Source organism: Pararge aegeria, chromosome 19 (assembly GCF_905163445.1).
Source record: "Pararge aegeria chromosome 19, ilParAegt1.1, whole genome shotgun sequence".
Classification (NCBI taxonomy): domain Eukaryota; kingdom Metazoa; phylum Arthropoda; class Insecta; order Lepidoptera; family Nymphalidae; genus Pararge; species Pararge aegeria.
The window spans coordinates 5,321,232-5,346,589 of record NC_053198.1 but is presented as its reverse complement, the minus strand read 5'-3'; the positions used below and the strand labels follow the sequence as shown (position 1 = coordinate 5,346,589).

Genomic DNA, 25,358 nt, shown 5'->3' with positions numbered 1-25,358 from the left:
AACTTCCTTTGATTTGATAGCCTAGTAACTAGGCCCTAGTGGGTAAAGCTTCGGCTTCCTTTTCTGTGGGACGGAAATCTATCATCTATTAATTTATGTACTTCTTTTCGAATTCAGGTTAGTATACAGGTCTTAAATGTTATGGTTTATGGTTAGCTCTTAACCAAATTCCGCTTAACAGCATGCAAATCATGTAGGTATAGCAATAAAAATATTTATTTATTTATTTATATTCTTATTCTATTATTTATAATAAAGACCGAGTAACCTAACTATTCGGACTTACGTGCGTTTTCAGCAATTGAACCACTAGTCTATAAAAGCTCCATCCCAACTAACATAGTAAATGCAAAATTGTGTTTGTTTGTTGTCTATTACCGGCACTGGCATCCTGGAGATGGACTAATTTCGGAAGAAGTAATCTCGGAAAAAGCTGCTAGCAAAAGTTATCCGCGGGATGTAAAAAATCCATTTGTTATTTAAGCATGCTTAACTTATCTTTGTGAAGTTTTGATATATTTTTGGCCATAGGATATATTTTATCCCAGAAAGATAAAGGGCACTTTTTTTTTAAGTTAGCCCTTGACTGCAATGTTACTTGGTGGGAAGTGATGATGCAATCTAAGCTGGTAGTGGGCTAACCTGTTAGGGTTACGGCAGTTTTATAAAATCCATACCCCTAATTAGTTTCTACGCGAGATCGAACCGGGATGCTAAGTCACTTGGCATCACGTCTTTGTCGGCTGGGTTGTAACCGGACGCGGCCGAAGCCCGCCACCAGACCAAGACCAGGAAAAACAATAATTATTAATTCTCAATTGCTGCTGCCATGGATCGTATCCAGGACCTTTGACTATAAAACCACAGCGCCCACCGCTGCGCAATGTAGGTATTCAAAGGTCGTCCGGAGTTGCGGGAAACAGCTAGTTTTTGACACACGAAGGTAATAGCTATACCTCTCCTATTTACCTTCGAAGGCAGCCCATTAATTTGTACACCACCTATTATTAAATTTCAGTGTACCTAACCAACCCTAGCCGACGTAAGTGCTAAACTAAGAAATAGAGATGCCACTTGTGTGCAATGGACGTAAAATTTAATTATATTCCGTATCCTATTTGTGTTGAAAAGCGGTGGTAGTCTAGAGAGTAAGACTTCGGCTTCCCTTTACTAGGTACTGAGTTCGATCCGCGGCGTGCACCTCTAAACTTCAGAGTAACGTGCGTTTTAAGCAGCTTTACACGACTTGATTTAACGGTGTAAGAAACCATCGTGAGTAAACCTGCATACCTGAGAATTCTTCATAATGTTTTCAAAGAGGTGTGAAGAGGTGTGAAGTCCACCAATCTGCATATGGCCAGCTGAGTGGACTACTAGCTAATCGCTTCATATTCTGAGACGTCTTGTAGTGGGCCTGTTATGAGTTGATATTGAAGGTAGCGCGTACCGAAGTGAAACTTAGTTAGCTTATAAAAAAAAATTGGTTGTCAATAAAGTCGGCTTACTGACGATAGTTGAACGTGACAACGTCGTAAGAAAATATTGATGGAATGGTTGCATTTTTCAAAAGAAAATTTTAATTTTATTTGTTTGATGGATATTATAGTTGCTATAAACAATTGACACCACATTCACTTTTCACTGCACTTCATCCTTGCCGAAAACATGTAAATGTATTATTGTATAGAAGCTGTCCAGGCGGACGCATCGCTCACTCAAGTAGGAGAGAGACAGATGTCGAACGCGGAGGCCGACTGTGCCCCTTTGTCGCTCGTTCCGCGCTGTCGCTTGCACTTCAAGCCTTGGAACGCCTCAGAGCGAGGTAACGCCGCATACGTCATGTTTTTTCGTGCGTGCAGCCGGCTTCATCGAATTATAAGACGTTGTCACGTCAAAAAACCTTGATAGTGCTGGTCTTACCCTTCGAGTTAAAGTGTGGTGCCGTGTATAGTCAACAAAGGCTATAATTCATAAATACCCTCCTAAATAAGATTCCCAATTGCATCAAGTTAGGTCATAGACCACCATCAAACATTTTCGCATTAATAATATGTATTAGTATGGATAAGAAGGGAGGGAAATAATACAAATAAATGATCGAATCTAGAAGAGGAATGTCCCGTTGTCACGCACTTGGATTACATCAGAGAACCAACTGCGGAAGAAAACGCAAACTATCGTAAAATCTAACACGATACAGTTAGTTAAATGTTAGTTACTTGTAAGCGGGTAATTGTAGTGAAAGCTTATATTAAATAATCTAGACTCAAGCGGATATAATATAAATTCTAAAAAAATAAACATAAGCTGATTGCGCAAGCGCCTGTAAAATGCATTAATATAACTAAATAAAATGACGATATATATATAAGAAATAAATTGAACTTAAGTGCTAAAAGTTATAATCTGATTGCGCAAGCGTCTTTTAAAGTTATTAATTAAAGTAAATAAAATAACGAAATAATAAATAGAATACTTAAGTGCTAAAAAGTAATCGGTTAACTGTCCGTACAAAAGAAACAACTGTTTATTTTAAACGCACTTACTTCAACAGCTTTAAGATTTAAAAAAACGTGTGTGTTAGTAAGCATAAGTTTTGTTTTTACATGCGTTAGAAGTATATATACTTCATAACGAGATAAAAATATTTTTTATAAAATTTTATCTTTCGCGTTATTCTACGTTTGTAGAAAAAACTACAAAATATTAGTAAAATAGAAAAAAGGTATTTAATACTTTGAATGTTTTATTATAACGCATTATCTCGTTAAAAAAAGTTTATCTAAATAGCACAAAAAAAATCCTACATAATTAAATAAATGGACTAATAAACATAATTAAATTGGAAATACTAATAGACTCAGCCTATTTCAGTTATATAATAACTTAAATAATACAGCCTTAAGTAATATTATTTGTAACACAAACCAGAACAAAAAGCGAAGTTATACCTATATCTTAAATTAGACCGTACAATGAGGCGGTATTATCTTTAAAATAATTAAATATTAAAAGGTGATCTTTTGTCATTATTAGTCAAAGGTTACGAATCCTTATAGAGTTCCATGGCGTCAACGTGCTTTTAATCGCTTTTTTAATATTTCATTGAATCAATAGAGACACTGGCGAAGCATTTCCGGGTACAGTTAGTATTACAAAGGTCTGTTCGCAAACAAAAAAAAAACGAATTACGCCAATGTACTAAGATTTTTTTGGTTACATTATTTTAGGCTTCAGAATTGTATCTCCACTTACAATATTCTACTTGTGTTGAAATATTCAAAATCTCAAACCAACGTAAAAAAAAGATTCACAAATGGTTAACAAAAATGGTGCGAGCGAATGAACAAATCCATTCCAAGAAAAGGTTTCACCAAGACTGCTTGAGGAAATTGCATCATAAAATGCAACTTTCTATTCAGAGTGCACCCTTATTTGAAGAGCCAAATAACAATTGTAAAAGGAATGCGATTCACGATACGGGAAGTCCGCAAAAGATTAAGCAACTCAAACAAGCGATATCAGAGCGACAATGCTTGCACTCTCCGACAAAGAAATAGCGCGGTTATCAGACTAGACTTAGGGGCTCCTTTACACCATTTCCTAATGCCAAAATATTTTCAATTTTGACTTAGTTCACAGTAAAATAACAAACGGAATAAGTACACAGATCATAATGAAAACAGTATTCTATAAATTCCAAAAAATGCACAGCCATTGGCAATACGCAATTTGAGCGAGAAAGCAACAAGTTCAGTCAAAAACCGCAGTTGCGATGTTCGCATTGGAATAATCACATCAAGTTAGGTCAGCTTATACGCATATACCGCGCATTGGCGTTAATGACCTATTTCAAAACGAACCATCGAGTAACATGTCCTATAAGAAGGTAACATGTCCTAGTGCTGCGAAAATCCCACACTATCTCTTGGTATAAATTTCATAAACCACAGTGTGTTTTTGTCATTACAGAAAGAGTAAACGCACATACCTAAAGACAGGTCAGGAACGTTTGTTGTATTTATAGTGAAATCGTACTGTTAAAAAGTTTATCTCGTACGCCTGTTAGGTGCTTTTTAAACGTTTAGCACCATTGAGTCGATGCCATTTTCGTTTGATTCACTTGTATGCGTAGTAGTTTTTCCCTATGCGTCTCAAGTCATTCGCTGTAGTCGAATGATTGCTTTCGACATCGAATCTTGTGATTCTTCTAGAGATGGGAACTCTGTCGCATTGGTGAAAATACCAAGATGCCATGTTACCGACGTTGCACTTTGGAATTAAAAATGTGTTTTGACCCAATGGGACGGGAAGTCGCATCGTCGACAGCTACTGTTAATCACCATTCAAGATTAGGCTCCAGGTAGCTGAATATACATGTGTTTAGAAAGTTAGACTCATAACAATATATTTTTTCTTTCAAGTACGATTACGACGTAAATAAGATGTATTTGAAAATGATTGATTTCTGTCTGCGAACAAATGTGACAAACGCTCGTACGACGAATGCTCGCGATGATCCAGTGATACCTACTATCATTTCACGATTTCACAATGCGTTTAACTTGTAGATCCTTTTTCGCATATTCTACAAATTAATAACTGATAATACAAAATCAACAAGTTTTCTATGAGTAAATGCGTCTTGGCTACAATAATTATGAATTTCATAGAGTACGCAATTTAAATGTCAAGTGTACTATTTCAATTACGTGTTCTCAAGTGGTATGCACTCGAAATAACTTTGAAAACGACTTGTAATGATTGATATGAAAAATGAAAATCGTTGAAATTAAACGGTAAATACAGTTAGTTTGGTAATAAACTTTACATTATTCGACTGTCAGGTGAAAATAAATGTGTAAATAAAGTTATGTTAAGTAAGATTATGGGACAAAATGCGCATAAAATATCGTTACTTAGATTTTTTTTTATCAATGCCTTCCTACGGAAACCAACATCGTCTATAATGAATTACTTTTAAAGCAGAAGTTTGTACTTTATAGTCATATCAACCCATTACCGGCCCACTACAAGGTGAGAAGGTGTTAAGGCCGTCCACCACGCAGGCCCAGTGGTTTTCTTCCTGGCACTCCGAGGCACATTCCGAGGCCCGCCAATAAGTCCGCGTTACGCTGTTAAAATCATTAGGGTTAACCAGCTACACACAATTCGAATAAAAATAAAACCAGTGCGGTGGACTCCACGCACCTTTGAGAACAACCTGTAGAACTCTCAGGCATTCCTCTCGATGTTTTCCTTCACCGTTGGAGCAAGTGATATTTTAATTGCTTAAAAAAAGCTAACGACAAAAGAAATTAATTCTGTTAAGTAAAAGAAATTAAGTCTGTGGAAAGTAATTACGTCTAGGCACAAGATACCTAGTTATTGCAGATGGAAAAAACTGGTTCGATAAAAATATGATAATAACCGAATTTACCCAATTAAAGTAGTTATCAACGTTTCAACCATAAAACCGTTAATAGCATTCTCTTCTAAAGATATGAATGAGAATAAAGTTATATAACTTAACTTTGCTTAAATATTGCTTGACCTCTTGAATCTTCATTTTTGAGTCGTGTGACCTGTAACTGCGGAACGACTTCATGAAAAGAAACGCGTATTTTTTTCAGCGTTTGCTTAATATCTATGGTTTAATTAGTAATAGACTAACCATGTTAAAATAAAAGAATTTTTTTATTTGGTCTATTGTACATTATTTTTTCGCGTAACTTACCATCACCGCGCTATACTTGTGTTGTTCCCAGAAAATGTACACATATATATTTTGTATAGCAAGTTCAAAATTCAGAACTCGTGTAAATTGTTTCAAAACGTGTATCCTGTTTATTTGGACCACACGGCAAGGCAATGCCTAGGTAGCCAATATTATTTTTACTTGTTTGTACGCGTAACATTACTGCTGACCAAACAAAGGTCACTCACTTAGGGCTCGTTCACATAGAAAATCCGATTTTACAGAATCCATTTTAACTGATCCATCGCTACTGGTGTTAATATTCACACAGCATTTACAGGACCGTTTTTACTGATCCGTCTCTACTGGAGAATATTCGCTGCGTACTGTACTTTCGTTCTTCAGTGTATCGTCTACTTTCTACGAGGATGGACGTTGTAAATGGCGGCTGTGTGCAGCACACCGCACCCCGCGCACCCCCGTGCTACTGCCAAGCCAACCAACTGCGGATCAGTATTTCTGTTGTTACTGGATCCGGAGTACTGTCATGTGTGTGAACTGGCTCATACAAGTACATACGCTAGTAACGTATACGTTTAAACGGACCTGTAAAACAGACGTTCTATGTGAACGCGCCCTTACTTAGCAGTCAACATTGTTACTTGCTCACATCGACCACTATTAGTGATCGATGCTTTCTCATTAATAAGTTATGACTGTCTAATAAAATGTCAATAAAAAGAAATGCATCGGGTAAAATACGTTGAACAATAGTTTATTTATTTATTTACTAGCTGTTACCCGCGACATCGTCTGCGTTTGATTTTGTTTTTTGATGTGGCAAAAATTAAAGTATTCAGTATCGCTAAGCCTTAAATGAGAGCTTTGCTGCTGTCCGCTAAGCAGTTCTGTCCTCTATCTCCAACCACATTCATCAGATCTACACAAATTTTGGGGAAAATTAAACACATATTATAACCTCTATAGTACAGAAATAATTATTTAAATTGGTTATAATTTATGGTGTAAAATCGTCAAACACTTTCATCCCCTCTCCCAAAGGAACCGAGCTTATTGTCGGGATAAAAAGTATCCTATATTACTCCTAACACTTCCAAGAATATGTGTACAAAGTTTCATGAGGATCGGTTAGTTAGTTTTTGCGTGAAAGCGTAACAAACAAACTAGGATAGGGATTAGGAAGCCAACGTGTATACAACGTATCTTAATATATGGACACATTTAACAATTATTTTATAATGTTGTATACCTACTCCACTTACAAACAATAATAGGGACTAACATAACAATAAAGTACCATATATTAAAACTATGTAGTTTTAATATACGGTCTTGATAACTTTAATAGCAAGTTCTTTAGAACCATGAACAATTTACTGTTACGAAGGACGGCAAATCGACCACTTCGTGAAATGCTGTTAAAAATATTATAAAGATGGCTGCTAAGTAAAACCAAACGATGGTTTTTAGGGTTCCCTAGGTAGAGAGCATCCATCTCAGTTTCTAAGTGTCCACTGTTGAACACAAGCTCCTTGTTTGGTAGAGAGAAGCACAGAACTAAGAACATACCTTCGTTCATTTGTTGCATGCAGTGCATTGTGTCCAAAAACAGTGAAAACGCCCCGCGCACGTCTCACTTCACACCCGCGGAATGTTTCTAGCTCACAAAATTCTCCCATTTTCATCATATTATGGTAAACGTTTAGAACATTAGAGTTAAAATATTTACTTTCAACTGCTAAATAGAAAGAAATGTTCGAGAAACACTTCTAAAGTGGAGTGGTTTTTGATGCTTCAATATTAGTCGTGTACACGGTTTCTGTATGTTCTTAAATCTGTGGAGAGAAGTATAACGGGTATAAGACCGCAACGGTGCTAAAATAAATGTTTGTTGAAGTATAATTGTATCTTCATGATATTAAAAGAAGACTTAATATCCTCGCGGTATGTTTCGCTGATATGGCTGTAACTAGCAGCGGCCGAAGCCTCCCACCGATATTAACAGTATATACCAACAGGTATCTAAAACTCGTTTTCACTTTGGCAACTCCGCAGTTGGACGTAAATGATATTGGCATGTGTCCAGCCCATTCTTTAATGTGTAACATATTAGCTCGCCCATAAAACGTTCTGAAGGAAAATAAAAATAATCAAGTTTACTTTGGCTGTGGCGTCCAAAGAAATATTGCGAAGTATTACATAAAATTAATGCCATGCCGTGACCTAGTGGCGTGTATCAAACGGCTAGCTGTAACCGTTGGTTTTACGCGCGTTAGTATAGCTGTTGGCCGCGACCTCGTACGCGTTTGTTTTGGTTTTGAAAGAATATTTTTAAGTTTCTTGTAAAAAAAAAATCGGGTGTGGTAATTAAAAAAAAAACTTTTTCAATTAAGCTCGGTTCCTTTGGGAGAGGGGATGAAAGTGTTTGACGATTTTACACCATAACTCCGACAAATCATAACCGATTTAAATAATTATTTTTGTACTATAGAGGTTATAACATGTGTTTAATTTTGCCCAAACTGTGTAAATCTGATGAATTTGGTTGGAGATAGAGGACCAAACTCATCAGCGGACAGCAGCAAACCCCTCATTTAAGGCTTAGCGATACTGAATACTTTAAAAACAAAATCAAACGCAGACGAAGTCGCGGGCAACAGCTAGTTTGTTATAAATTATTATTGCCATACAATAAACATTTCTTTTACATAAAGTGAGGTTTACTTTGGGCCATACTAATTTATTACCACGCCTACAATCCTTCGCCTGCTAACGTTAACGGGTGATGGAGTAAGGTATATCATCATATTAACCCATTACTGGCCCACTACAGGGCACAGGTCTCCTCTCACAGTGAGAAGGCCACCGCGCTGGCCCAGTGCGGATTGGTTGACCTCACACACTTTGACAGCATAATAGAGAACTCTCAGGTATGCAGGTTTCCTCACGATGTTTTCCTTTACTGTTGAGCGAGTGATATTTTAATTGTTTCATACTTAGAAAAGTTAAAACTACGTCCTGGGATTCGAACTCGGCCCCCAAACTGCAGTCGAGGTCGTACCCACTGGGTTATCGGCGGGTGTCGGATGAGGTGACTAAGGAAAAAGAATATATTGCAAAATGGATAGCAGCGTCCTTTGTGCTCGTCAACCCGTCTGCCGAATTATAAGCAAATCTTCTCATTGGAAAACCCTTCAGTCCAACAGAGGACTGAAGGGTTTTTCCAATGAGTCAATCCCCCCCCCCCCCCCCCCCTCCAGAATACACGTTCCGAAAAGTGCACGTGCAGCAGTGCATCTGGTATGCGCGTTTACCATTAGTATTCGTCCATCAACGTACTATGTTTGCTTTAAACGTCACGTAACGTCTCACGTATATGGCGAGAGAACGGTTAAGGAAGGACAAGATGGATTGTTTACGGTTCACCGTACGCCCTGACCGTATTAACCTCCATTTTTATTTGGAAATAATGACGCGTTAGGCGGACATGCCGCTTCCTTCCCAATTTTATGAACATATTATATTTTATTTCTACTAACAAGGCTCAGATTACAGTAACGAGTATTATAATGAAAAATATAACATGCAAAACTACTGATATATATGTATAATAATATGTTTAATATAATACCTTAGAAGTGTTACACCAAAAGGAAATCAAGAATTATTTATGTTTAAATACTAAGTCTATAAATACTTTGTATTACTTTATAATACACTTATTAGAAAAAAACCGGTGATAGCCAGTAGGCTGGGAATTTTGTATGAGTAGGAGCTGGACTTCACTTTCGGGGGCCAAGTTCGAATCCCAGCACGCACCTCTAAATTTCTAAGCTATGAACGGTGAAGGGAACTTTCATGAGAAAACCTGCATGCCTGAGAATTTTCGATAATGTCCTCATAGTTGTGGGGAGTCCACCAATCCGCACTGGGCCAGCGTGGTGGACTATGGCCCTTTGATAAAACTATATTTATTTGACATTAAATACTTTCATTCTGTATGCTCAGACATTTAATTTAGGAGTTATCGCGAGTTTAAAACATTCAACTGAAAGATTACATTTGCTTAATGTCGGGATAAAAAGTATCCTATATTACTTCTAACACTTCCAAAAATATGTGTACAAAGTTTCATGAAGATCGGTTCAGTAGTTTTTGCGTGAAAGCGTAACAAACCAACTTACATTGGCATTTATAATATTAGTAGGGATTACCAAATACTTTAATTGACATACGTCTGCCTAAATTTAAAATTAAAATTATTGAATGGCTTATGCTTCGTCAGTTTTATTCAGTATCTTAAACCAAAAGTTTACATAATTGTGTTTCTAGGTTTATATTTTGGTTAACTTTATATTATTTAATTTTAAGTTGACATTGTTATGTAATATCACAGTTTAGATACCTTAATTTTCAGTCATTTTGTATAAAATGAAAAAAATAAATTATAATTAAGGTGTTGTTATAATTTGCATGCCAAAGAATGGCAGATTGTAGCGCGGAACTTGTTATGTTTTATTATAAGATCAAATTTGTTAACCTGCAATCACGCAAATTAAGAATTGAATTTGTGAGTCTTCTTATTAGATTCCTTATAAGCGATCACATTTCGGAATCATATTAAGCCATCACCGACAACCCATCTAAGTATACAGAAAACATAGCTTCGTAAAGTTTAGCTTCATTCACTCTCCTTGATAGAGGTCATCGAAACCGGTAAGTATATTATAATCTACATACATCTACTTAACGCGTAATCACATAAAGAGATCTAGTTTAAGGTCAGGCTTATTAACCAAATGCGAAGGTTCCTCCACTTACCCGAGTATGACGAGTTCGCCATATTTGACGAGGGGCTTCGGCTTTTGTTCCGAGCCACTCTCGCCAGCCTCCTCCAGTATTGGTGAATCCGCACTGTCCGCAGCACTGCGAAGACAGACAACATTCAATTAATTACAACAAATATAGGCTACAATTTATTCATTGTATAGAAGCGGGAGGCGTTACTTTGCGGAAATCCTTGATGTATTATGAAAATCAAGCTTAATTTGTTATACTCCGCGAAAAGTAGGACAATCTGTATGGTGTATAATTTCTTCAATTCTTATACTCCACACCAAACAGATGCAATGTACCCTCTACGCACGTTTCGCTCCAAAACCGGGGCATCCCCATGAGATGTTGACTTTACAATAAATAATTGTTATATTTTACTATATTGCCGAAGATTATACATTGCCGAAGATCTGTTCGGTGTGGATTACAAGGATTGCAGAAATTATAAATAACACCATACAGATTCTCCTGCTTTTCGCGGAGTATAGCAAATTAAGCTTAACTATCATAATACACAATTTATTCCACCATCCCGATAAACAAACACTTATTGAAACCATTCTAATAAACTTATTTCTTACGCTACAAGTTGGCCCTCGACTGCAATATTGCTTGGTGGTAAGTCACAATGCAGCTTAAGATGGTAACGGGCTAACCTGTTAGGGTGTTGGAGATATATTAAACCCATACATCTAATCGGTTTCTACGCGACTTCGTACCAGAACGGTTCATGTTTTGGCGGCACGTCTGTGTCGGTAACTAGCCATCAGACCAGACGAGAGAAAATTCAGGAATAATAAATTCCTAAATTGCCTCTTTTAATAACACAACAAAATGGAAGTAACACGAATATCTACACGTGTGTAGAAAGTCAGACCTATCTATACCTTATATTCGATCCGTTACAGTTGTAACATAACTTATGTTTACATATTTTACGAGTATATACGTTCGTTGTTTCTTCGTTTTCATTTAATGAATCTCTTAGCTATAGATTTAAAGGCTGGTTTGTAAACTATAGCTAACAAAAGACAGTTGTTTTCTTTCAACAAAACATGTTCCATTGACTCGGTAGGTTTAAACCGCTGAAGTTTACATTACGAAATTATTAAGCGTAGGTTTGTAAAAGCACTTTGAAAACACTGCCATTAATCACTCAGACAAATGTAATAATTATCCCTTCAAAGAACAAGTGGGTTTCACTTAGATGTAAAATCCATTCATACTAACACATTTTGGGTTTAATAATATAAAAGCGAAAATACGTCAGTCTGTTTGTTCAACCTCGCCAAACTTGATGATGTTTATTAGCACATGTACAGCTTGCATCCTTAAGACAGATACCGCTATTCCCGGAAAAAAATGAAGGAATCGTTTCCATGGGATTATAATAATATGAATATAGCCTTAGTTAAGACCATATATGCAATGACCTATTATTTGACGGCAGATTGGCGCAGTTAGCAGCAACCCTGCTTTGTGAGCTTAAGGCCGTGGGTTCGATTCCCACACCTCGAAAATGTTTGTGTGATGAGCATGAATGTTTTTCAGTGTCTAGCTGTTTATATGTATATTCTAATTATTTATGTATATTATTCATAAAAATATTCATCAGTCGTCTTAGTGACCATAACACAAGCTACGCTTACTTTGGGGCTAGATGGCGATGTTTGTGTCGTAGTACATTTTTTTATTTATTTAATGTTTAGCCACGAAGTCAACTTTTGTGAAATTTTGCATAGGTCATCATCATCATCATCAGGCTATAATCACAAGTAAATGATTAAATGATTAATGTGCTCACCGAGGACCGGTAGACACAACCAATTTCCTAACTCCAGGCTGGTATTGGAAATTCTCTAACAGAATATACACAATACCGAACAATTTTTGACTCGACCCGGGGTTAAAACCCTGGACCTCGCGATCTGGCGTTAAACATACTAATCACTAAAACAACGTGGAAGTTTCAAACATATAACATATAATATGTGTAACGAGAATAAAGTCAACTCAGGTAGTGCGGAATGGACTGAGACTTAAATTTATAATTTAATGATGCTTGTTTATTGTTTAAATAAAATAAAGCAAAATCAAGCCCGGCGAAGCGGGCTGGGTACGCTAGTATATAATGAAAATTAAGCTAAATTTGCTATACTCCGCGAAAAGCAGGAGAATATGTATGGTGTAATTTATAATTTCTTCAATCATTATAATCAACACCAAACAGTACACCAAACAGATTTCTGTATGAATGTAATTTTAAAAGTATGTACATAAAAAAAACACAAGACCAAGTCGTGAGCAACGTCATGGCTAGGTTAGTAATTAAGAGTATCTTTAATAATAATAATAACATTTATTTCGGATAAAATTCTATAGCTTGTGATCACAGTAATATTATCTTATTCATTGTGTTAATTATTAAAATTTGCCGAATTTAAGCTTTTAAAAAAAATAACTGAGTAAGTAAAAGATTTTACAATATAAATAGTAACTGGCATGGAAAGCGTATATTTATGAAAAAACATCATTACTGGTAAAGGATTGGTAGCGTAGCATCGAAATAATTCCCGCCCACCATCTCACTTCCGCTCCGAGTTACAATGAAACGACCGCAGGTCAAGAACATAAGGCTAAGATCTCTATGGAAAACTGGTTTGGGACTGCTGTGGGTCAAGTTTCGAGTTTAGTGATGTAAAATTGTTATGACCATTGGAAAACCGGTTGGTACAGATGCAGTCAAACACAACTCGTACTCAACAAAACAAGACGCTGATAACGATGCATATTTTAAAAGGTTTTTTTTTTTTGCTAAGTGATGATGCATATGTTAGTAATTGGTTCACCTATTGGGGTAATGGCGGTTATAATAAACCCATAGCCCAATTCGGTTTATACGCAATCGTACTGAAACGCTAAATCGTTTAGCGTCACGTCTTTATCGGTAGGGTGGTAACTAGCCACGGCCAAAGCCTCCCACCAGACCAGACGAGAAAATTCAGAAATTATAAATTCCCAAATTGGCCCTCCCGGAAATCGAATCAGGGATCTCCTGCTCATAATCACAGCGTAGCGACAGGGAGATCGGATTCTGTATTTTCTTAATTCTGTTTCAATAGCCTTATCTGTCCACTGCTGGACTCAAAGTCTCTCCCAACGTGAAGGTATGTCTATAATACCATACTAGCATACTACCATACTCCCTAACAGCCCGCTACCATCTGGATAATCACTTACCACCAGGTGAGATTGCAGTTAAGGGCTAACTTGTAGAGAAATAAAATAAAAACCCTCATTAAGCGGTTGTTGCATGCAGTGTCTTGTGTCCAAAAAAATTCAAACGCCTCGCGCACATCTCACTTCACAACCGCGGAATGATGCTAGTTCCCAAAGTTTTCCCATTTTCTCCATTTTATAGTAACCGTTTAGAACATTCAAGGTAAAATAATTACTGACAACTGCTAAATGGTATGAAGTGACAAACCGCCTGTTCGAGAAACACTACTAAAGTGGAGTTGTTTTTCTGATGCTTCAGTATTAGTCGTGTACACGGTTTCTGTACGTTCTTAATTCTGTGGCTACTGATGATATTTTAAACAATTTGCTAATCACTGTTTTATCAAAGGCGCTAACAAAACTAATAAGCCTAAGTTAATTAAATAGTAAACAGACCTATTCGCAGAGCTTTCCTTCGCGAATACAATCAGATGTGTAGAATTAATATTTAATTAACCCCCAACTTTTATAGTGTTTAGTTAGTGGGTTGTTTTTGTAAAAAAAAAAAAGTAATTAGCCACTTTGTGCCACGGCTATCTTGGATTTGAAATTTGTCATAATGTTATTATAGTATTCTATTGATTAAACTCATATTGTGTGAGATGCGATAAAATATTTAATCCGCCATTTTGTGGCGGCGGCCATCTTGGACGAATTCTTATCAAACAGCTAGGAACTCTCCCGACTAATCAACAACAACAAATCGACAACTTTCAAACAAAAAACAAATCAAAATCGGTTTATCCGTTCGGGAAAAACAATGCCACAGACACGTGAATCTTATAGCAACCGCGTCGTTTTCCAACAGACAATTCGGCCGAGTAACAGTGAATTTTATCGGTCTGTGTAAATTAGAAAAACCCAGTAAGAAAATCATTTAAAATGTAACAATCGGTACGCAAAATTCAATATTTTCTCTATGTGTGATTAATTGTCTTTGTGCGATAATTTTTTTTATTACGGTAAACGCGTTTAAAACATCTAAGCTACAATAAAAACATGGCCATAAAGGTACAATTTTGCAAGCCACAACATGTTTTGTTAGTTAACTATAAATAATAATTGCGCACAATTGTAATAGCCATATCTCACATCAATCTTAAGTCTCGACTCTTAACCCATGACGTGTTAACCAATTTGACCCATCGATAAATATAAATTTCATATCATTAGTAACAGATTTGATAGCTCTGCTTTAATATGGCCTCCCGAATGCAGTCTTTTCGTAATGAAATGTACGCTGATAAGTACCTATTTTGGTCGCTGATAACTATTTTAGTGTGAACCTTTAAATTGGCTTTTTATTCATAGGTTTGACCTCCCTGGCGCAGTGGTGATCGTTAAAGTTTTAAGTGAGAGGTCCAGGGTTCGATCCCCGGCAGTAGAAATTTCAAGATTTATAATTTTAAATTTTATTTGGTCTGGTCTAGTGGGAGGCTTCGACCGGGTCTAGTTACCACTCTACAGCCAAAAAGTTGCCGCTAAGTAATTAACATGCCGCTATGGTGTCACATAGACACCGTTTAGTGGAATGGGTATAATATTATCATTGCCATAATGTTAGGTCATTACATATGAAATTAGCGTTTCGTCGTTCTGGCCACTTTGATCTCAAATATCTCCTTTTTGGTTAGGAATTTCATTTTCAAATTTTATTTTAGTCTAGTTACACTCTCACCCTTTTAGTAAAACGAAGTTCTTCAGTAATTCTTTCACCTTTAAAGCAATTATGCTCTGGAACAATCTGCCTGCTGAAATCCGTGGAAGTAGTTCCCTTCCGATATTTAAGAGTCGTCTGAAGGACTACTACCTCTCTTTGAGTGATGAAATTTGAAGTAGATTCTTTACATTCTTTTTTTTTTTTTAACTGTGTGTTAAAATCTACTTATATATATTATGTTTGTTATATATTTACATATATTATGTATATTTTCTATTTATATATCATGTATATTTTATATATTACGTATATTTATTTAAATTATATATGTATTTGTATCTTTACATTTTGGTATTTATGTATATCTATCAACACTCTTGGCACTATCCCGTTCTCTTGCTGTAAGTCCTATCTACAAAGGTTGCCTGTAAGAGATTGCTTGCAGCAATAAGGCCGCCTTTGCATGTCTACATTGTGTACTGTATACTCCTTACTGTTTCTTTTCCTGTATGTTCTACGTGCAATAAAGTGTTTCTTCTTCTTCTTCTTCTCTATTGTCGTATGCCATAAATCCAATTGGTGGAAACAACGACGATACAATATGGAGCCTCGTTAAAATTATTCTCATATAGGAATCTACTGAAAAATCTCGTAAGGTAGCGCATAGAAATATCTTGCAACCTACCTACCGATATACCTCGTTGAAATGTTTATTGCGATATCTGAGTTGGTTAGGTTAGGTTAGGTTCTGACTGGGTTGTGGTTGTGTGCGAAAGCGTTCCCATGACCCAGTCACCAGGCGATGAGTTGGAACACCGTGGGGTTTTAGTCGGTAAGAGTCCGGCATAACCACTGCACCTCCTCGTGGTGTAGTGATATCCATGAGGATTTCCCCAAGAAAAAAAAAAAAAAAAAAAAGGTTAGGTTAGGTTACAGTTACCTCACCATTATCATCCCTTTACTAGCCGACAACACGGCACGGGTCTCTTCTCAGAATATCTACCACGCTGAAAAGGTCGTATTGGTAGAATTCATTATGATCATCATCTCTTCAACCCATTTACCCATTTACCGGCTCACAACAGGGCACGGGTCGCCTCCCACAATGAGAAGGGGTTAAGACCGTAGTCCACCACGCTGTCCCAGTGCGGATTGATTCACACGCCTTAGAGACTATTATATATAGAACTTTAAGACATGCAGATTTCGTAACGATGTTTTTCTTCATCGTCAGAACAAGTCATATTTACTTGCTTAAAACGGACATAACTTAAAAAGTTTGATGAGTTTAGCGACTAGCGTGAATAAAAATAAAGTGAAATAAGTAGATCCTATTGTCTGGCTTGGAAAATGCGTTTTGTTGCCATAAGCCCTCGCACTTCAAGTGGTTTATATCGATCGTAAACACGATAAGCTATCGGTCTGTCCATATTGCGCTTTGTCCATACAGAACTGGGTCACCCTAGCTCTAAATACATGTCATATCCACTTATCTACTCATCGTTTAAGTAGAGATTGACATTAATAACTTGTCTGTTGTATTTGCGACCGGTTAAAGCTTGTTTAAATGAACAAAACAAAACAAACAAAGGAGGTCTTCTTTGCAACGTATTTATTGACCGATGGTACCTACTCCATGGTCCTACCTTCCATCATGTTTGTGTCCTTTACCGACTTTGGTTTTACCTGGGGCTTCGGCCGTGGCTAGTTAAAACCCTGTCGACAAAGCGGATTAGCGTTCCGGTACGATGCCGCATACATAACGATTAGGGTAAAATTTAACTGCCGTAACACTCTCCTCTTAAAACAGGTAAGCCCCCTAGAATCTGAAACTGCATTATCGCTTACTAACAGGTAATATTGCAGACAAAGGAAATTTGGAAATAGAATTTAAATTCTTAACTTCCCAGACTTTTTTTTTTCTTCAAAAAATTGGCCTTTGACTGTAATCTCACCTGGTGGTAAGCGATGATGCAGTCTTAAGATGGTAGCGGGCTATCCTGTTAGGGAGTAGGTATGGTAGTCATAATCGGTTTCTACGCGACATCGCATCAGAACACTAAATCGCTTGGCGGCACGTCTTTGTAGGTAAGGTGGTAACTAGCCATGACCACAGCCTCCCACCAGACCAGAACAGAGAAAATTCAGAAATTTTAAATTCTTAAATTGCACCTGCTGGGAATCGAACCCGGGAACTCCTACTTAAATTCACAGCGTTCACCGTTGCGCCAGGGAGTTCAAAATCAAATCTCTATACAAAGGAGAACGAGTACCTACCTACCAATATTTAGGAAATCTCAGTCGTAACATAATAATGTCTAACTAACCACATCACCGAGGTTGTTGAGACTGTTTAATCGTTATGCTTGATTTGACTTCAATTGGTATCGGTCTTAGCATTGTACAAAATATAATGGCTGCCCAATCGATGGAAATTGAAATATGGGAGGAAGATCAAAAACCGACCGCCCGGCCCCTTCCCCATTTCTCCGGCATGCCTCAACGGAATTGCCTTTAATTACAATGTCGATGATTACCGTAATAATATATTATGGAGGGGCAATATATCTGGTTACATCTCTCTGTATCATAATTTACCGTGTTATTATGGCTCGTGGCAAATGTGGAATGTTTTATAGAAGTTACATTTCTTTTTTGTGTAAGTGCAGATGTGGCCTAAGATGGGATGTGCTTGCCTAGAAAATATTCACTCTTGTTTTAAAGATATTCAGGTTGTGAGAATTAGGAAACACAGAACTCTCTGGAAGGGCGTTCCGAACCCTTGCCATGCGTATAAGTAAAGAAGATGCAATCGCTTTTCGGGATATCGATAATATGGGACTGGAAAACATATCATATACTGTATTGCTACTTCTTTACGAAGTTGAAAATATTGTCGCTTAGCTAACAATACCAAGCAAGTAAAATCGGCATATTTTTTCTTGATGAAATTGATAATCATTATGAATTTTTGCACAGATCCAACATGGCATTCAAAACGACATATCATACTTTTCATCCTGGAAAAGCAACCCAAAATGCTTCACGTGGGTCTTAAACTTCTTACCCCTCAAGGCGGTGCAAGCGTGAAAAATACCGTCCACTTAGTATACGGTTAGACTGATATTGAGATAATTCGAAATGATAATGTAACGATGTAAGCCAAACATCGTAGATGCGGACATTTTTTATGCCAGGATAACTAACTGATGCCGAGGGATTTTGACGCGCGGCTTCTTCTAGTTCAAAATACATATTAGTAAGGATATATCATGCGTATATCCGTATATATATTAAAGTTAATTCCGTGGTTACGTAACCACTAATCACGGCATACCGTGACGTTAGCAATTTAGTGCATTTACATGTCTGGTTTTAATTGCACCGACGTTCTTGTCTTTATCTGCGGCCACTTCATTTAGATCATTTAAGATTATTTAACACAATAACTGCGGAATCGTGAGGCGATCTAGATTTTCACGGAAGTTAAAACGCAGAAGCTTTCACGGGTTTATTATGCCTTACCGATGATATGCGGTTGTAGACAATTTATTGAAATAGATAGAGTATTATGAGAAGGATAGATTTAGTAATTTTTGTGTATCGCCGGGAGATGGTTTAATTAAGCACAGTGCGTGAATAGAGGGTAGTCATAGGGTATGCAGATGATATAAAGTGAAGAAAATCTCCAGTACGAGTTATTAAATCTAAAGCGTAGGCTTTTTTTAAACTCTTACATTTTCTTGCGTATCATAAAATGTTTTTTCATTTTATATCATCTGCATATCCTCAATGCACGCCACTGAGTACTCATCAACAATATGCTTAACGCAGCTGATGATGTTTTCACATAACCGTTGTTTTAATTAAAAAACCTACCTACTTACAAATGAATGTATTTTTAGTCCACCAATCCGCACTGGGCCAGCGTGGTGGACTACGGCATCAACTGAGGGCATCAACCCTTCTCACTGTGGGAGAAGACCCGTGTGTTTCAATTATAGATAATTGCAATCAACATCTATAAATAAATTTAAGAAGTTATAAATTTTTGACAGCCCGCCATCCTATGAGAAAGAAGAAAGGCTTGCGCCCATCAATGGGACACTTATATTATGAATATATAATGATGACTAAGATTATTAATATGAACGCACGAACTATTTTAAGTGTCAACTACTCAAGGATTCCGATGAGAACGTTATCTAATATAAAAAAAAACATTTGTTCCGTGTTACCTACTGAAAACTACGAACACGCTGAGAAATACTACGAGATATGAATCACTAATACGTCATTGAATGGTACGTCACAGCGATGGTAGTACGTAGAGGTAGTACTTAGATAAATATCATAAGCAGGTAACGTTTCATTTTGGATTTCGTTTATTTTTTGAACTAGCTGACCCTCGCAACTTCGTCTGCACCGAATCGGTTATTAGAGGTTTTAATATTATCTTAAAAAACCTAGAAACGAATTACCTGTAGGTAGTACACTGTACAAGGTGACACTCTAAGTCGGTATTACATCTTTAGAAAACATCGTTATATTTCAGCCAATTTACAGAAAACCATAGTAAAATATACACTAAAACCATCGATCTTTACATACATCCATCCATCCTCACAAACTTTCGCATTTATAATATTAGTAAGATGGTACGCATGCATTCGATCGTTGTACCATATGCCTTGCGACTTGCTGGTATCTGCGAAGAGTTATGTCTTTTATCTCCGACCATTTTTATCAGATCTTCATTAAAATTAGACAATACATGCTTGATAGTATACACTTTCAAATAAAAAAAGAATTATTAAAATCGGTTTAAATTTAACGGAGCTATGAAGTAAAATTGATAAAAAAAATTTCATCCCGTTTACAGGAGGAAACTTATTGTTTATCGGGACAAAAAGTATCCTATATGTTGGCCCGCAATACCAGCTACTACTTCGGCTTCGGAGCGAAACGTGCGTAGAGGGTACATTGCCGGTGATCTGTTTTGTGTGGAGTATACGGATTGAAGTAATTATAAATTACACCATACAGATTCTCCTGCTGTTCGCGGAGTATAGCAAATTAAGCTTAATTTTCATAATATATAACAAGTGATGATAAAGCTTCCAAGCATCCGGTTTGTTGGAAACGGCTACCTATACGTAAGTTTCTGAGAACAGCGGAAGCTCACGCAAAATCACACCTACATGGTGGAATTCCTTTGACTCATCACGGTGTCGCATACCTACTGATCGTACCTATCACACAATGTTTGTATAACAACGACATATCTCGATACTAAAATAGAACTAGTTAGTAAATCACTGCATACTTGTATCTAAAAATATCCTTTATTTAAATAAGTTTTGGCAATCGCTGTTTGTTAATTGTTACAGTATTTTTGTACGGTGGGTAAATAATTGAACTTATGATAACTGTTATTTCGTATTATGTGCAGGATATTTAAATAATTAAGTGTTTACCTGATTGCCAATAATAATTAGATTTTAACAAGTGTGCTAATATTTCTTATATTATTAATAAAAAATGGTTTTCAAACAATAATCATAATCATATTAGATTCAAAACTAATGACATTGTGCCGGTGGGTATTTTGATACAAATACAGGCGGCTTTTCGATACAATGTCTTGTATTGAGACTTTTCAGCAAGATATATTTTGGATGGTGTGCTCGGGAACTATTCGTTTTAGCTCAACCCTAACGTTTGTACAATTTAACCGCAGTGTCGAAAGGGTTACTACCCGTTTCGTAGTTGATATCCTATGGACGCGCTTGCTTCCTTGTTCGCACCGCAAATAGCTGGGATTCCGTTCCGGCATCAGTCTTCCCCGCAACTAAGAGAAGTTACTTATTAGAATAACTGTCAAAATGGGCGAGTTTGAGCATTAGAAATTACTAGCGGTGTCCTGGAAAGATTTAGTCCCAAGCAAGAAGTTCATTCTGGGGCCCTAATGTCAAATAGTCCTCAAATTCCAGCAACAATTAGGTAATCAAATGAAAAAATAAACCAATGGTAAGTTCCAGGGATTAGCGGTTTCAATAAACAAACGAAAAAAGCTTAAATTTAAAGCAATATTATTAAGAACTAGCTGTTGCCCACGGTCTTCGTTCGAGTTTAAAAACTAGCTTATGTTACTTTACGTTCTTTCAAACAACTCTATGCCAAAAATAAAGATGATGGATTTCTTAGCTAGGGCGCAGTGGCGTGCATACAGGGTATGCACTAAGCGGGCAGATGATATATATAATGAAAAAATCGCCAGTACGAGTTATAAAATACTTAAGGCTAGGCATTGTAAAAGTCATAAAAAAGGAAGTTTTTATAACTCGTACCGGAGATATTCTTCATTTTATATCATCTGCATGCATACCCTGTGCATACCTGCTGGGGCGTGATAGAAGGACAAACAAGCAATTCATTGGAACTTAGATCGCGCGTAGGTACTCTAAGTAAATTTATTCAGAACACATTTAAAATTACAGCATAATATTCTGTTCTTTAATATACATATATAATTTTATGGGAATGGTCTTGATAGTGATATAACTTGGCGTAGAGTGTAGATTTAAAATGTAACTAAGACAACAAAAATACAATGCAAATGGTTGCGTAACCTACAGTTAATCCCTGGTTCATGTACTTTCCCCGTTCGCACGGTCACGATCTTGGAGCAATTCGTCTAGTCTCACTTTCTATCTGAATTGCGGAGCGGGTACCATTCGCTTAGGTAACGTTTAAGCTTTAGATACCGATTTAATAAATAACAAATACTCTTTACTAGCCGCGACGTAAAACTTCGTGTTTCCTGTGAGACAAATTCTACCGCGGTGACACATCGCAAATGTGACCATTTTAAGGATACGCTATTCATTCTATCCCTTAAAAACGTTTTGTTTACATTTGTTATTGGGGTTATGATAACCTGTTACAGCTACAGCGTAGTTGGAAGTCTAATTATTAATTATAGTAACAGAAAGAAGGCAAACTTTAAAACGAGCGAGTGGGGGACCCAACGAAACTCTTGAGTGAGGTGCGAGTATTTTATGTATTGTATACGAGCAAATATTGTCAATGTTTTCACTAAGTTCACTTTCACATCTATAATGTTAAGTACGGAAAACGGATTGTGTTAAAATTCTCATCACCAAAACTTTGGTATTTCATACTTCTTGCTACTTACATTCTTCTTTTTACAAGCATTTAATTTAGGAACACATAATCGGGCACAAAAACCAACAATCTATATATATAATTAAGTGGGTTTTCTGAGAACCATTTTAATTAGAAATTTATATGCTCTATTTACCCCGTTATTTATCTATATATACAATGACAAAATCGCCAAAAATTTGAAGGCCCGGCTTTCTGTGTCCAACCAAGGCCGTGGGTTCGATTTCCCACAACTGGAAAATGTTTTGTGTTGAACATGAATGTTTTTCAGTGTCTGGGTGTTTCTGTCTATTATAAGTATTTATATATATTATTCATAAAAATATTCCACAGTCGTCTTAGTGCCCATAACACAAGCTACGCTTACTTTTTTTTTTTTATTTATTTCATTTATTCAGAATATTGGTAAGGGTACAGAATTGACACAATAAACATGGTGCCACGATAACTGTGGCACCATGTTTATATGTACTTTGGGAGTAGATGGCGATGTGTGCATTGTCGTAGAATATTTATTTATTTATTATACATATTACTTATTCAAAGGTCGTCGACTCATTCTCAACGTAATTCACACATTTGCGGTTACAGTAACTATCAATGAAGAAAATTAACATATCACGTAATATTAACAGGTAGATATAAAAAAAAAAAGCTGTGGCAGTCAGTTAATTACTTAATAACTCATTATAATACGTTCATTTGTATTCTTTATAGGGGACGGAAAAGGGTTCCTTGAAGTATGAAAGAATGTGAGTTTATCACTTTTGGTTGATTCATCATCTTCATCATAGCCCCTTACCGACCCACTACAGGGCACGGGTTTTCTCCCACTATGGTAAGGGGTTAAAGCAGTAGTCCACCAAGTTGGCCAAGTGCGGATTGCTGGGCTCCATACACCTTTGACAACATTATGGAGAACTTTCAGGCTTGCAAGTTTCCTCACAATGTTTTCCTTTACCGTTGAATCAAGTAATATTTTGATTGCTAAAAACGCACATAAGTTAAAAAAGTCAGAGGTGTGTGCTGGGATTCGAACTCGCTCTTTCGAAAGTGAATTTGAAGTCATACCCACCGGGCTATAACCGGTTCGATGGTTGATCGTTTAAAAGCAAAACAATATACTGACATTATAAATGCGATAGTGTGTCTATTCGTGTTTGTGTACATTAGCAATGGCGTTAGCTTCGACTGTATTATTTTGTAGCCATGGTCGAGTAGAAATAAAAGTTAGCTAGTTACAATACGATCACAAACAACCTACTTTCATTTCTGCTCCATTTATACTGTTAAATCGATCAAATCCGAAACGATCGTTTGGAGTGATTAAACGCCAACAGTAAACACATTTCAGTTACGTGATTAGGTCAAGACACTTTGGTATATTGAAACAAAGTGAGTAGCCGCAAACAAAGAAAATCGTGTGTGGTTTTGGTCAATGTGTACGAATTTGTAAACAAAAAGTTTTTTTGATTCACCACGATATTCATACGCGAGAGATTTTGTCTGCTGATTTTAGGTGGTGATGTGGTTTAAAGCTAAAAGATTGATTGTTGTCTAGGCTCGCTCACTCAATGCCTTACCTCAGCGCAAACTGGACAACTCCGGTCTATTGAAGAATACTCTGGTCTCCATTACATAGATTCTATTTTTCCAAACTTTCCTTTATGCAGGGTGCAAATTTTAACAAAATCTGTTCAGTTGTTTATGCGTGTAGAAGTAAAAGGCAAACAGAGTTACGTATTGGCATTAAATAAACGTTCTAACACTCTTCTGCCAAGTTAAAATAACTTTGCTACTAGCAAAAAGAGCAAGTATACAGCAAAACTAGCGGACTGCATAATGATGCCTATTGAAGCGTTCTTAATCGTATCTTATAAGGAAATTAGACATTTGCAAATTACGAACCTTAGTCATCCACCATAAGTCCAACGGTCATTTTTTTATAAGAACGCCGGAAATTAAAGCTGAATCAACGCTCAACGCGACCCCGGATACGAAGCGTTTAACGAACTTTAACGCCCGTTCCGAGCCTGACTTTGTTATTAATGTGCTATGAATATACAGAGTGAGTTTTTAGAGGAACTCCCGAGCCTCCAGCGCTCGAACAATAAATTGCATTCAACTATTTTTTAATTCATCACGATATTCAAACGCGAGAGCTTTGTTCTGCTGATTTTAGGTGGTTTCACGTATGCAATCGATCTAAACGCTTTACAAGCAGATTTTCTACGAGCCTGTAGTCTGAGCGTCAGAAGTAGCTGGTGCGACTACTCGATCGCTCAAGCATATGTAAGTACGCCCTTAGGCTTCTATGGACCTCAGAAATCGAGCTGCCAACTACGAAATCTACCGGTATTAAAACTGAAGCCATGTTTTGCCATGAAAGTGACATCGTAGCTACACATGAAACACATTTCGCATTTTCAACGCCTCTTTAAGCACTAACTGTCAAAACTGACACGTCATATTAAAGTAGACAATGAAATTGCAAGCAATGTTCAATGTAAACATCACATCGAAGTTATATCACAAAAGTAGCCGAATAACGAAAAAACTTGTAACACGCGAGCTGTAGAACATTCGCGTGAGACGCTGCTGACACCAATTAATGGCACACCAGTCATTTGTTGATTTTGAGGCTAAAACTTTTGGCATTTTTACGACCGACCGCCT

General features: G+C 36.8%; 1 protein-coding gene across 1 annotated transcript in view; it reads right to left on the bottom strand.

The window, feature by feature from the left end:
- Positions 1 to 25,358, bottom strand: part of LOC120632283 (protein pellino) — a 107,476-nt gene that overhangs the window by 72,890 nt on the left and 9,228 nt on the right. The window contains exon 2 of the mRNA XM_039902116.1: positions 10,541 to 10,645. Coding sequence (XP_039758050.1) covers positions 10,541 to 10,645 — 105 coding nt within the window. The remainder of the gene's footprint in view (positions 1 to 10,540; positions 10,646 to 25,358) is intronic.